Source organism: Nelumbo lutea, chromosome 7 (genome assembly GCF_056320005.1).
Source record: "Nelumbo lutea isolate HS-2025 chromosome 7, American lotus-T2T, whole genome shotgun sequence".
NCBI classification, from domain to species: domain Eukaryota; kingdom Viridiplantae; phylum Streptophyta; class Magnoliopsida; order Proteales; family Nelumbonaceae; genus Nelumbo; species Nelumbo lutea.
This window is the reverse complement of record NC_142690.1, coordinates 28587087-28602140: the sequence shown is the minus strand read 5'-3', so window position 1 is coordinate 28602140 and position 15054 is coordinate 28587087. Positions and strand designations below refer to the sequence as shown.

The 15054-nt window shown below is 36.6% G+C and overlaps 1 protein-coding gene and 1 pseudogene across 2 annotated transcripts; one reads left to right on the top strand and one right to left on the bottom strand.

The window, feature by feature from the left end:
* Nucleotides 1-5151: 5151 nt before the first annotated feature.
* Nucleotides 5152-7509, bottom strand: LOC148845889 (GDP-mannose transporter GONST3 pseudogene; annotated as a pseudogene). The gene is made up of 2 exons (XR_016101743.1): nt 7196-7509; nt 5152-6415 (listed from the first exon to the last, which is right to left on the bottom strand). The product of XR_016101743.1 is annotated as a GDP-mannose transporter GONST3 pseudogene (transcript).
* Nucleotides 7510-12721: 5212 nt separating this feature from the next.
* Nucleotides 12722-14351, top strand: LOC148845888 (uncharacterized). Its single transcript, XM_088953333.1, has 3 exons — nt 12722-12918; nt 13810-13916; nt 14018-14351. Exons 1-3 carry the CDS (start codon nt 12828-12830, stop codon nt 14309-14311), a joined length of 492 nt encoding a protein of 163 aa, XP_088809459.1. The 5' UTR covers nt 12722-12827; the 3' UTR covers nt 14312-14351.
* Nucleotides 14352-15054: the final 703 nt, after the last annotated feature.

Here is a 15054-nt window from a genome sequence, read left to right as displayed (position 1 = left end):
TGTAAAGTCAAGCCTGAAGCCGGGCCCATGAACAGGTCTAATGCCTAGTGGGTGCCATCAGGGAAATGCATAAAATGGGGCAGAAAGAACTCGTGTCAACCTGATAATAGAACCAAATAACCAATGCAAACCAATTCTTATCATCGTGGAAAGGAACCACTTACATCTACATAGCCTAATTCAGTTGCATTTTTGCGATCATGGGTTCATGGAGAGGTCTCATAAAAATCCTAATCTTCTAACCAGTCCATTCTCAATTACAGTATAAAGAGACCTGCCATAATTATTCTTATTTATGCTTCTAGTTCTTTTATTTGTTGGGTTTAGTCTCTTTAGAGAGTCCACACCTGTGCTGCCTGGTCAGTCTTTTATTTCTTGGAGAAGACTGTAATTTCTCTTGATTATGAAGCTTAATATATGAGAAATGTAGTCAATTGACAGAGTTAATTTATTTTTTTCTTTTTTCTCCCCTTTTTTTCAAGAAAAGGCAAAGAAAATAAAACTCCTGTACAACTAAAGGCTGTTCAATGGGAAAACACAAAAAGCTTCCCCCTTATAAATACGCCATCCCTTGACTGTTTACAAGAAGATAATCATGTGCAAAAAATGAGCTATAATTCATTCCTTTAAAAAGTTTATGTATAATCAAGAATACATCTTTCCTATTATTTTCTTTTTCTCCCAATCTCAGTCTCTTCTCTTCTCTCCAGCATGACTGCTCCTTTCCTTTTTCTTCTCTATTTCAAGTGCCTGCAAATGATTGTGACAAGAGAAAAATCACAAAAGGGTAATATCTAAATAAAGTAAATGATTAATATAGTTATCCGTACCAGTTAACCAATGGGCCATTACTTGGATGAAGTCTGAGAGTAGCCACTTGTGCAAAAGATGCCAAAGGTTAGGTCTCTATCGGCTTTAGTCAGGGCAAAGCCCGTTCGAGCAGCCTTTATTGCCTTGCATTGAGAATATCTCTTTACTTATGTGCTCTATTTTATGGGGCAATATTCCCAATGCAAGGTTAGGAAAGACTATTAGAAAGGTGTGGGCACAAGTTAGCCCTGATGGAAGCCGATCTCCTATCCAGCTTACCCCTCAAAAGACCCCAGATAGCTGGGACCAACATTGGGTAGTGGTCTTTATCTATACTGAGGAATCAATTAACATGAAGCAGCCCTTTGATTTGAAAATGACAACTAAAAAAATGCATTTTAATTACCAATAAAAAACAAGGAAATAAGTAAAAGAATCAGTAGACCTTAATTTCTTTGAAATTCAATAGTACATCAATCTCTTGCAATAGAGCCATGTGCACCCAAATAGGCATACTGGTTTTTCTCATTGTCTTCAATAATTTGTTTTTTTCCTTTTTTATTTTGATTGCTATTTGAATAATAACTGCAATTGGCAATGTTTGTTCATACTTCATAATAAGAAATTCTAATTTCAGTGGCCAATATGTTGAACTAACAGCAGAGAAGAGATATAAATGGTATGACTTGATCTTTTGCCACGAGTTACAATGAACATTTCATTGAAGCAAAATAAATGGCTTTGCCTCAACCAATATTTAGAAAGTTATGTCAGAACATGAAAGGGAGTAAAATATGAATAAGAAATTCATGTTTTCAACAGAAAAAACATGTGACATATTGCAAACTAGGTCTTAAATACCCAACTGAAGATAATTACAGTGGTAATAGCAATAGCGATCGATAAATATGCACATATCATTCTGATCTGTAGCAGCAAATGGTATATTCAAGGATGCTCATGGAAATTAAGGAGTTAAAACTAAAGAAAAGAAGCACAAGTAAAACCAAAAAGCATATAATGCTCAGAGAACAAATCAGAATAGTTGACAAATAACCAGCTTATCCCCAAGGGGGTTTGAAGAGGATAGACAAACACCAAGACATCAATTATAATAGAACCACAGTTTACTCCCTCTCTAGCAATCTATCAACAAGGGAGTTGGCTGATATTTGGATCCATTGAGCAAGGTATTCTCTCTATTAGCCAGAGCTCCCTGGCCTTCTTGATAAAATGACATCAACCAAGGGCCTGCATGCACCTTAGCACCACAAGAGAATCTCCCTCCACCTCGATTTCTGAATAATTCAGGCAAACAAATCAGAGCAATAAAACAAAGAGAAAAGATTGGCTGTGATAGAATTCTCAGCAACCCATCCATTTCACTTTGAGTGTAACTCATTTTGATCATACATGCTTTATGATATTTGTTTCCAACCAAAACTCATGGGATGTATTTCCAAATGTAAGTTAAAAAACTGAAATTTGAATTAATGTGAACCATTGTGAAACAAAAAGAAACACCATGAGAGAGAAGGGATTGAAAAGGAGAAAGAAATGAGAGAAGTTAATAAAGAGAGGCAGAGAAGAGATGGGCATAGGAACAGAAAGTCAGATGCACACAGAGAGATGGATATCATGTTAAGACAGTAAATATTTTAAAAACAGTATAAACCAAAGAAATTGCCTGCTTTTGTAATAGTTTGTTGGGAAATATCTGTGGCTTTTTGAATGGGGCAAGAGGCAATATGGAGAGGTTGTTGACAAAGGAGTATGGAAGATAGAATACACAATGTGGCAGGGGGCACCCTTTAGGTTACCACACCAAATATGTTTTGTGTATAGAGGGGATTGTGTAGACTTTTGATTATCTCATTTCCAGAAGTAAATATTAAGTTGGGAATGGGGAAAATGGGAGGACATTGGTGATGTAGGACAAAACTCTCAATACTGAATGCAGATCAAATGTGTAGGGGCAATATCAAATGACTCAAATCAGATCTGAAATGTATCCAATTCACAAGGAGTCAGTACCTAGAGAGCCTATTAGGAGCCAGCACTAATAGCTTCAAGGAATCATCGCCTTCAAAATGTTTGGAATCTACACCAAACCAAAGAAGCAAACATGAAAATAAGATGTATTTCCTTACAAATGTTTCCACCTGTATTTATAGACACATAAGAGTATGCTTATTATGACAGAATATAGACCTCTCCAGAATTTCCTAAGGTCTTCTAAGCTGAAAAAGAAAGAAAACAGAAGATCTTCTAAAATCTTTCAAATCCCTAAATATTTTCTAAGGTCTAACAAGTAAATATATTCCTGAGTAAACTCAAAATAGGAAATAACCTAGAAGACAACTCAATAATAAACTCAGCAACTAAGGCTGTGTTTGGTATGGTTTCAGAGAATTAATTTTGATGAACTATGTGATTCTAAGAATCAATGTTTTATGTTTGGATGTACAAAAATTTCTGGAACTAATTTTTTTTTCAGGGGGGAGGAGGTTTTCAAAACTCAATTGAAGAATTGATTCTTTGGAGCTAAAAATATTTAGCTTCAAAAAAGAAACACTTTTGTCTCAACTCATTTTCAAATATTGATTCTGGAGCAGAATTGTACCCAAACATCTGAAGGCAGATTTTATTTTCTTCAATTTTTCAAAATAAGAGATTTTGGCAATCTTGATAAAGGATTTAATGGTTCTAATAAGCAATATCTACAAAAATTTTGTCCATGCATCCAGCTGCAAGTAGGCCTATGAATGGCATGGAGCTTACAATAGAATCCTCTTTCCTTTAGCAGATTTTTGCCCTCCATCAATTGATGCAAGGTGGGAAACATCAGCCTAGTGCTTCCTCAATTGTACCACTTGAACCTGTCTAGGAATTGCACAGTAACTCATGCTCTAAGTCAGTGGATGAGAGGTGGTTTGGAAGCAAATATTTCATAGGTCGCTATGTTCAAGGGAAATGGAGGAATATATGATGCTCATGAAACACTTGAACGGGAATATAGCAGGCTTATCTAGGGAAATTGATTCTATTGAATGGAAAAACACAAGGAGATGTTTACACTTTACAGTGAGATCTTTCTACAGTAAACTCATTGGAGGACAAATTGTGTCTTGTGAAGGTGTATGAAAGACTTGTATTTCCCTATTTCCCCAAGAGTAGATATTTTGATTGAATTGTTTTTCTTTATTGTCAAAAAGAATAAGATAAAAGCCATCAAAAGAAGATCCTGATGGTGGATAAGCTAAGGAGGTATAATCAAATTGGCTAACTGGTGTTTTATGTGGGGGGGGAGAAAGATTGCACTGACTTGTTTATTGAATGCTGACCTTTCTAATCAGAAACAGATAAATGCAACTCTGTTGAATATGATATCAGTGTCACAGATAAGAAAAGTACAAGGAAAATCAGTTGCTAGCCTAAGAGCAACCAGCAACTCCCTACGAGCAACAAAGCAAGTGTCCAATATGTACAAGATCACCTATCCCTTGGGCAGGACTCCAAGCAGCTCATCCATATTCACCCTTTCTCTATCCAAGAAATCTGCTAGAGGATTATATGTCTTCAAAATTGATTAGCAGATACCACTACCTATTGCTACCACCATTACCTCTTTGTATGATTCAGCAATGGCCAAATAAAGAATTTGTCTATGATTTTTGAAGACAAGTCCAAACCACTTCCAAGAATCCAAAGGCACATATAGTTCATAAATCAAGATATTATATAGTCAGAATTGATTTTGGAAAAGTTCAAATCCACACAATTGACGTAAGAAGTCAATTGAAGTATATTGTAAGATATTGATGTTTTTATTTTGCTATTTCTTTTGGGGATTCAGGCTATCTTTTTCATTTGGTAAGATCCCGGACACGGATACAGGTTTAGACTTTAGGTCCCATTCAATATACTTACACCATGCTTTATATCTAGATTTTTTTTAAGCTAAGCATCATTCCCAATTACTCATATATTGCCAAATTTAATTAAGCTTCTAGCATAAACATATTGTTTAAAGTATGCTTCATAAGATATACCATTCCATCCAAAACATAAAATAAAATATACCATTTTACATATTTTAGAGGCATTTATGTTATAACTCTACACACTATTTATTGTTGTATCATCTAAGTATCATGTCTGACATAGATACACTAAGCATGTAGAGGTATTATAGATTCTCCTTATTTTTTTGATCCCCAATCTCCTAGGCTAGATTGTTTTTCGTGAATCTACTTTATAATAATCCAAAGTTTTATATTTAACAAAATGACCCATTACCTATCAAAGAACAACAGCTATTGTAGTCTTTCCAACAGTCGATGACAATCAAAATCCATCAGCTTTACCTCAATTATTGAAGTGAAAAAAAAAATCCTCTTTAAATGATGTATTACAACAAGAATACAATAAATGAATGCATAAATATTGTGCTCAAATGGGGAAACGGGAAAGAAAGCCCTCATTTTAACTCTCCTGAACCCACAGCTTCCTTGTCAGTGGTATTGCTTTCTGTCCTTGTCTGCATTTCAAGTAGTTTTTGCTGTTCCTCCTCACTACCTTGTGTTTTTGCTTCTGTAGCAACCTTGGCCTTAGTGCTTGTGGACTGCTGGTACATAATTCCACCAAACATACAAATCAAAAGACCCACAGTCCCCAATGTTGTTGAATGCTTGTCCCAGATCACTAGATTGATTACAACCGTCAAGAGCTTGTTTACTATGCCCAAAACAGTAAATCCTGTTGCTGAAATTGCCCTTCGGCAAGAGAAACCGAAAAAAGAAATGGCCAAACCAAACAGGCAAGATAGAACCATAGGAAAAACAACCTCAAAAGAATACCAGTCTGACTCATCTGAGATCTCATGCTTTATCTTCTTCAACTCCCCCATTATAAGCAGCTCCAGTGGAAACAGGAAGAGGGCCTCAAGATTGTTGTAGAGTACAAGACCCCATGTGTTGAGGCTGACTGTCATCACCACGTGCTTTATGTACACAAAGTCAATAGACATGCTAACAAGATATGCCAGTGCCCAGCTGTAGGCTGTCAGTGTAAACTGGTAATCTGTAAGAACATAAAGCACACTTCCACCAAAAATAGTGGCTAATGAGATCCATGTCCTGATTGAAGGCCAAGGTTGGTGCAAGTAGAGGGTCTCTCCAATTGCAACAAAAATGGGAACTGCTGACCGGAAGACAATAAAAGTGTCAACATTGGCATGGAGAAGGAGCTCACTGTTTGTAAAGAGGGAGAGGTAGAATATCACTGCTGCAGGTAGGAAGCGCCACATGGTCCATATGTCAAGTGGGTCATGCTCTAAAAGTTTAAGCCGCCCACAAAGGAAAACCCCAGCTGCACTAGTGAAGTACTGTAAAGCAGTCAGAGCCCCAGGGTATGGGAACTTCATAACGGCCCATTTGTTTATGATTGACAAAAGAGATGCTGAAATACAGTATCCAGCAGCAACACCATATACTGATGCATGTTGGAGAAAGCTATTATACCAGGTCACTTCGATTTCACTGGAGGAAGTATCTGGGCTTTTCTGTGCCTCACTACCTTTTGGATTCTCAACGTCATTAGACATCTAGAAGAGAAAACAGAATTCTATTAATTGGTACAGGACATGGATGTAATTACCAATATATTCAGCCAACATTTCATTTTTTACAGAATTTTTCAACCAATTGTATAATTGATAATTCCATCATCTGCATTCACAACAAGAGTAAAAGGAGGTTTTTCAAAACAAAACAAGCCTTTATAATCATTATCTTTATGCATTTCTAGCTTCAAGCCATCTTAATTGCCATCAAGGTAAGAATTTTCACAAATTAGACTATTTCATGGTTGATAATCCTCATTGAACTCCCTAGGAACAAGATGTCCAACGTAATTTTCTAAATGTTGAAAATAATTTCCAGATTCCTTAAACCCAAGCAAACAATATACAGTTTCAATATAATGCTATTATTGAACAGAATTTTACATGGCACCCATCAAACAATTTCCTAATTGGTTCTAAGGTTCAAAACGGCAATACCAATGGGAATGTCAATAAGTTAGAAATGAAAATTTTATTAAAAACGTCAGAGTTTTCATAGAGAAGAAGCACCACAGAAGTTAATAGAAATTTGTCGAAATCTCGAGAGATGGCAAAGAAGCACAAAATATACAGACCTACAGACCTTTAAGAAATGGCAGGATAAGGAAGCATTGAAATTCTGTTGTTTAACTAGCAAGCTATCTACTTGCTTGGTTTAGTGCTTCTAAACTCTGAAACGTGAGACAAGGCTACGAGAAGCCAACTTTGATTAAGTACACAATATAAACAAAATAGTTTATTACGTGATCTGGAATTAGGTACCTGTAACAAATCCAGATCGAAGCTATGAAATTTAATTTGAATAGATCGTAAATGGAGAGGGAAATCCAAGCCCCAAGGAGAAGTTCATTCAGATTAGTAACGGGCAATATCTCTCTTCCCTTCTTCTTTGCAGATTTACCCAATCGATTCAAATTACTCTCAGTCATCAATTCGTCGTCGTCTTCTCGACCCCCAAACCAACACTACAGAGAGAGAGAGAGAGAGCAGCGTACTGCAATGGGAGAAGCGGTTCGTCGGTCGTCCGAACTTCGACAGCCCGGATCCCTGAATACAAACTGTTCCACGAGGAACATGAGTTTATTCGCCTACAGTTCTACACGTAATATTGGGCCAATAATGATACACCACATCATCTCTGTACACTTGGCCTTTGAGACCGAATCAGCCCCACAACGTCCCACACCACAGGGACCGGATCTGCTCCACACACGCACATCCGATCATGCATTGAGAACATCTCCCGCTCTTATTAGTTATTATTCACGGGAGATGCTCCTAATGCATGGTGGATGTGTCTTTGAGGCTCCCATTTGTGAGGAGTAGATCCCATCACCACACTATATCTCTGCCATGTATTGGGAACATCTTTCGAGACTGCCCCCACAACTTCTGGGACCACACCCTGTTGTGTATTGGAAACATTTCCTAATGATAATACCAAGAATGATAATATATGGCGGAATATAGTGTGGGACATTGTGGGGGTGTTGATTAGGTCTCTAATGCTATTCAGGATCAGGATAACTTGACATATCATGATTGACCCAATATCCTCTGGGTTGTGTAGCCCCTATTGCCATCTAGAAATGGACCAAATGGTCATGTGACGAGTGGAAAATATTTAAGGGTATAGGCCCTTAGTTGTTTATTTGACTACCCCCTAAGAAAATGCTCTTGTTATAACATTATGGAACCAAATATAGGTGTGAACTTTATGTTTTTTAATTCACTAGAAGCTCTAATAAAGTGTATCAAATTAATAAAAAAACAATTTATAACAAAGGAATCAAAGTCTTGAAAGAATATCCTAGCATCTTAATGAACTAATGTTTATTAGCAATTGTCATTGATATTATTAAGAAGCAACTTGTTGCAACATGATTCCTATTGGGTTTTAAGCAAGAACATGAACTTGTTCAAGCACAAATTTTGGGTGGTTAAGCTCTTCCCTCTTTTGAAGAGGTATTTTCTAGATTTCGTAGAGTTTCCTTTAAACCTACAAAGATAGTTACTAGGGTGCTCACGGTAAGGTTAACTGAACCGTGGGGTATTTTTTCAAACCAAATCAACCTAATCGATTTTTTAAATATCCAAATTGAAACCAAACCAATGCAATAGAAGAGAGATACAAAGATCAAAGATGGCATTGGACCGTTGGTCGTGCTGGTTGTTGGCACAGGCCACGCGACCGTCTAGAGTGGGGAATACAAAGAGTCGAAGAAGAAAAGTAAGAGAACTAAGAGAGTGAGAGAGACAAAATAGAAAACTGAGAGACTGAGAGAGACAAAAGAGAAAAGACTGGGAGAGTCTAGCACTCTTGCAGTCTGGGGAAAAGACAAAAGAGAAAATTGATGGAGACTAGTAGTCTAGCACTCTAGCAGACTTCCGAACTTTCAATTGAAAGGTTCAAATTTCAAAGAGAAAGGCTAAAAGTTTCTCAGACTACCGAACTCTTTTATTCGATTCTCAAAAAATAATAAAAAATATATAATATTATATAAATATATATTATTGTATATATATCATCCGATTTGGTTAACCATCGGTTTTTTTAAATGGTTAACCAAAACCAAACCGAAACTATCGGTTTTTTAAGAATATCAAACTGAAACCGAACCAACTAGTTTGGTTAACCAATTTTTTGGTTCAGTTTTAATCGGTTCGATTTTTTTATTTTTTTTGCTCACCCCTAATAGTTACTACCGTTGATAGGTCTACCTGGTGCGCACCCAAGGAGGTGGTGGGAATGGTGGATTTTCTTCTTCTACATTCCATTGGATTATTGATTCTAAAGCTTTTCATCATATGACTGGGACTCCAAGTATATATTTCTCTTTTTCTTAGTCTTCCTCTTTACAAACTATTACTTTAACCAATAACTCAACCTTTTTTATTTGTGGTATTGGTAATGTTGATCTAGTATCTCTTTCCTTATCATATGTTTGGTATGTTCCTAAATTCCTCTTTAAACTTATATCTATCAGTAAACTAACTAAATATCTCAATTGTTTGACAACTTTTTATCCACCCTCATATGTCTTTCAAGATCTCAAGGTGGGGATAAAGATTGGTAGAGGGCATGAAATAGGTGGATTGTATTATTTCAATGGTGGTGGCCCAAAAGTAGCATTTCAATCCTCGCTTATCTAGTGGCATTGCAAACTTGGTCATTCATCTTTTCAAGCACTTATGTCTCTTATTCTGTCATTAAATATCTTTTATCATTGGAGTGTGAATCATGCCAATATGGGAAACATTATTCTGTTCCCATTAGTCCTAGAGTTGGTAATATTGTCTGAAGTTTTAATTCATTTAGACATTTGGCCCTGTTTGCTTTTCAATAAGTTACTTACTCGGGTAAATATAATTACCTGGGTAAGTTTTTCCTAGGAAACACTTACCCAGATAAATGCATTTACCCATGTTCTTTTATTTCTCATGTAAATAAGACAATAACCATTTTAGCCATAAAAATCCATTATTAGAAGAGGCAATTTTGTCTCATTCAAGTGTTGGCAACTTTCCCCCTAGGTGAGAAAGTTATTTACCCACCTAAGAGATGGGTATCACTTACCTGGGTAAGTGGTACCCAAGAAAATAAATTTTTCCTGTTCCCCACATAAATCTGAAAAAGAACATTGGATTCTTGGTTAATGGGAACCAAAATCCCATTGACCAACTTTCCCCCCTCTCAAAATCCGAAAAAAGAACGCCCCATTGGAGTCCTAATAGAATTGTGTTCTATAATTGTTACAAATGTTTTGTAATTTTTGTTGATGATTATTCAATAACAACATGACTTTATCTTATGAAAGAATGAAATAAATTATTTTTCATTTTTCAAAAATCTTATGCTAAAAAGTTGCACTCAATTTGATGTTTAAATCAAAATTTTACGGTTTGACAATGGTAAAGAATATTTTCTTACTCAATTTTAACAATATTTAAATGGCATGGAATTATTTATCAAACTTATTCACATAACACGGTAGATGAAAGGAAGAGTTTTCATTTGGTTAAAACTATTCACTCTCTTCTTTGTCACATGAATGTTCCTAAAAGGTTTTGGAGTGATGTTTTCACAGCATTTTTTTATCAATAGGATGCCTTTATTAGTTCTTAGTGATTGTTCTCCCTTTTCCTTCAAGTTTCCTACTCTATCCCATTTTCCTTTGACTCCAAGGGTATTTGGTTACATATGTTTTATTCATAATTAGGGTCTTGTTTGGAACAAATTAGATGCATGATATACTAAGTTTGCATCTTTCTTAACTACTCTACAACTTAGAAAGGGTATGTGTTATAACCATTTTTCTCATCAATTCTTTGTATGTCTTGATGTCACGTTCTTCGAATCTAATCCCTACTTCACTAGTTATGATATGTCTTCTTCTCATCCTGTGTTTCCTCTTCACATTCCCATTGATGATCTTATTTCTGATATCAACAATCTTTTAGTCATACAAGTGAATACTACTACTAAAAGGCAACTGATCACACAAGTGTATACACTTAAGTAAACACTAACTCCTCCACAAATTACATATTTGTTGATGGATTTTGTTGTTGCTTCCACTCTATAGTTCCATATCCCATGGTTGTATGTAAAAGTAATACTTATACCCTTCATCTCATATCTAATCATATTTTAGTTTCTCATCTTTCATTTTTTTATGTCTTCTATGTTTGTTCCACGCTAGTTTGTTTCCCTTTTGTTTTCTATGTTTGTTCTTCAAACTGTCTAGGAAGCACTTGTATCTCTAAGGTGGTGTTTAGTTATTGAGGAGAATCTTTCTAAACTAGAATAAAATCACATGTGGGAATTTATCACTTTTCCTCCTAAAAGTATGTTGTGGGATGTCAATGGGTGTATACAATCAATTACTTACCAGATAGCAAAGTAAAATGTCTTAAAGCAATTTTAGTTGCTAAAGGGTACTCAAATTGGTGTGGGTACATATAAAAACCTTTTCTCTTGTTGCAAAAAATTAGTTTTGTGCTTGTATTGATTTCTCTAACAGCTATGCATAATTGGTCAATGTTTTAGCTTAACATAAAAAATGTCTTTTTACATAGTGATCTTCTTGAGAAAGTATATATGAATCAACCACCAAGGTTTGTTGCTCAAGTAGATGAAGGGTAATAGGCTGAAAAAGGCAATTTTGAAAAGTTGAAGAATAGTTCATGGGCAAAAAGATCTTTTGACTAATTTAACAACAAGACTTGACTAAACTCAAATTTCGAAAACTTTTTGGGTACTTTAAGTAGTTTTTTGTATTTTAGAGGTCTTTAAGTATTTGTTAGTTAGTTCAACGGTACTTTGAGCAATTAGTTCAATGGGTATCATATATCATTCTTCCATTTTTCTTGCAAACAAACTCCAAACTAGAAAGAAATAAAGAAAAGCTCAGGCCCTGTTTGGTTCATAGGAATAGGGGTCTGGAATCAAAATTAGAATAGGCTATTCCGATTCCAACCATTTGATTGGATGGAATCAGAATCCCATTCGCATTCCTTCTGAAATGGCATTTCCCCATTTGAGGGAATGGTCATTCCCTGCCCCTCCCTTAAGCTATGTTTGTTTTGAAGGAAAAAGTAAAGAATGGAAGGGAAATGCAAGAAAACCCATACAAACATAATATAGGAATGGACCATTTCGATTCTGATTCCGAAAGATTTCAATTTCGATACCCATTACAAACCAAACGAACCCTCAATCTGGACCTGGTGGAAAGCCATAATAGAGGACAACTTTATCAAATTTCTTTACTCTATCATGAGCGAGTACTAAATTAATTTGGACAAAATGGCCAAATTTTAAAACTCGGACAATGTACAAGCCGAGTCAACTCAACTTGGCCAAGTTCCAGTTGACTGGTCACTTGTTCAGTTTTACAACTAGCATGATTGAAACAGGACAACGATTGTTAAGTTTGACATAACAGTGGAGGTTTTCTTTCTGGTTGTTTACTCAGAGATGATGAGGTCAACCTGGTTTACACTAACACGTTTCATACTGCGATAAACAGAGACTGGTTCAACCGTCGTTGACTCGTTCTCCTACGCTAACTCAACTCCCGAACGGAAGACCCGGTTCCATCTCTTGCAGAGCTGGAGAATGGATATGAATCGGTCGGGAATCTGCTGCGTGTCTTCTGCTCTTACGCTTCTTGATGCCGTCACTTGTTTCTTTGTCTCAAACCAGTTAACGCCCACAGTCCGCACTCCACACACACACACTCTCTCTCTATTTATCTCTCCTCCATCTCTTACTTCCTCACCTTCAACCGACGGAACGCGCTCAGCCGCTCAGAGTCTCAGACTGTCGGACACCCCGCTCAGGCGGTCAGCCTTCCGTCTTCTTTTCTTGACACCGGCCCAAACAACATTAATGGCGAGGAGGGAGGCAAGTCCAGATCTTCCGGTGACGCTCAGGGTCCGCCTTTTCTTCAGGGGCTACAGAGTTGCATCCTTCGTCCTAGGTATCAACCTCTATTCCCTTCTTTTTAATTCTTTCCAGAACCCAGGAATGCTGATCCATGTATGCAACATGCAACTCTTGTTTTCTCGGCCGACCTACCTTGTCTGTAGTGCGAAGAACCCAAGAGTTGCATAAAGTCGTTGTTTACTACACCCTTCCTCTTTTGCTTCAACTCAGCAAGAAGTAAAAAGTAATGTATACAACTCTTGGTTTATGGGTCCCGCCATGTCTATCTATGTGTTTGGTTTCGTGAAATTTGTTTGGGTGTTTTATGCGCATACCAAGTAACACCCCATAAAATTACTTTCCACCTCAACTAGGAATGGCAATGGGGCAGGGTGGGATCGGGTTTTACCTGTCTCATATCCAACCCTGAATTGAAATTTCCTGCCCCAAATCCCAATGGGGCTAAAAATCTTAATCCTATCCCCATCCCCACGGGGAATGAGGATTCTTGACTTTGCCCCACCTTGTTCGGATCATTCTTACTTGTATATTTATAAATTTATTTTTTTATTTTTTTGAAACCTAGAACTATTTTATATTATATAATATAATAGGAAAATTCCACTTTAGTACCCTGACCTTTGGGGATAGTGTTAAGTTAGTATCCGAACTTTCAAACGTGTCACTATAGTACCTAAACTTTCAAAAAGTGTCAAATTGGCCCCTGCTGTTAACCAACCGTCAGTTATCTGTTAAAAATGTCAAGACTACCTTTCAAAAGAAGACACTTTTCATTGTCTTCTACCTTAAGATTAAACCGAATATATTCAAAGAAAAAAAGAATTTAAAACAATACATTTAAAAAACCAATAAAAATTTATGAAGGGGAATAAACCATAAATTTACTTTCAATTTAATGGTAACTCATCAATCTTCTATATCTCAGCTCTGGCTTTAAGTGATGGTCTACTGGGTGCTGTGGCCGCCTCAATCAAGCTAGCCTTAGCAAAACTTTTGGAAGCTGTTCTCTTCTCCTCCTTTGTTTATGTCCTTGTAAGTTTCTTGACCAAACTACACACTTCCTTCTCTTTTCTAATTCATACTCTAAATTAGCATTACTTAGTAAACGGTTTCTTACTTCTCTCTGATTGCAGGGATTGCTCCTTGTAAAGGGTGGATACTTTTGGCCCCGGCAAACCCGTGTGGACCAGTCCTTCCATGGTTGGACCGGACAGATCCCGGTACCAAGGATTTCAGGGCCGGGGCACAGTGAAGATATATATTCTGGTTTCCAGGCAAGGCTAGACCCTAATTATGGGTTTGGTCTGGTTCAATGCAATTTTGGCCCGGCTAGGATTATACCTACTTGTATGTATACCCATGTATGTGATATGCATACACTCAGAGACAGACATCCATGCATGCAAACCTTGACATATTTTCAATGATGTTGTATTCAGTACACTGAAATCTCTCTCAATTATAGTGGAAAATACCAAGGTTGTTAAAATCAAATCGGACAATAAATTGGTCAGGGTCTGGTTTTTAGGTCGAACGGTCCAATCGTTCGAATCAAATGGACGGTCCATTCAGACAAAAAAAATTAATAAAAATAAAACCGGATAAACCGTTGAACGATTCAAACAGTTCAACCACCCGAATCAGCAATTTATTGACCAAATCAACAGTTTGAGGGGAATAATGGTACTGGAGTAAAACGGAATCAATCACCTGACCTGTTCTCGATTTTTTCAGTCCGGTTTTGAAAACTATGAAAAATACTATTTTAAGTCTTTAACCAGTAATTTGACAATGTATATACACCTTCATACATACAAATTGTCAGTCAGTTTTCTCACTTCCCAAAATCAACCTATTCAATTTCCTTTCTATTAGGAAAGTGGCATCTTAAGCACCAGCCCATACATCTCATGGGTGTTAATAATAGTTCAGAACAACCAAAACTGATCCAAACCTCATTATAATTGGAACACATAATACAGGTCTAGCCCTTCGCCTTTTACCATCACAAAGTGGCAGTTTACAAACTCTAACCTGTGTTCTCATGATTGTCAGCCTGAGATTTTACGATTGCACCGAGCAGTAGCCCCTATTTAGAACAGCTCATAATGTATTCTAGATAAAAAAAAAAAACATATATATACATACATACATATATATAGAGAGAGAA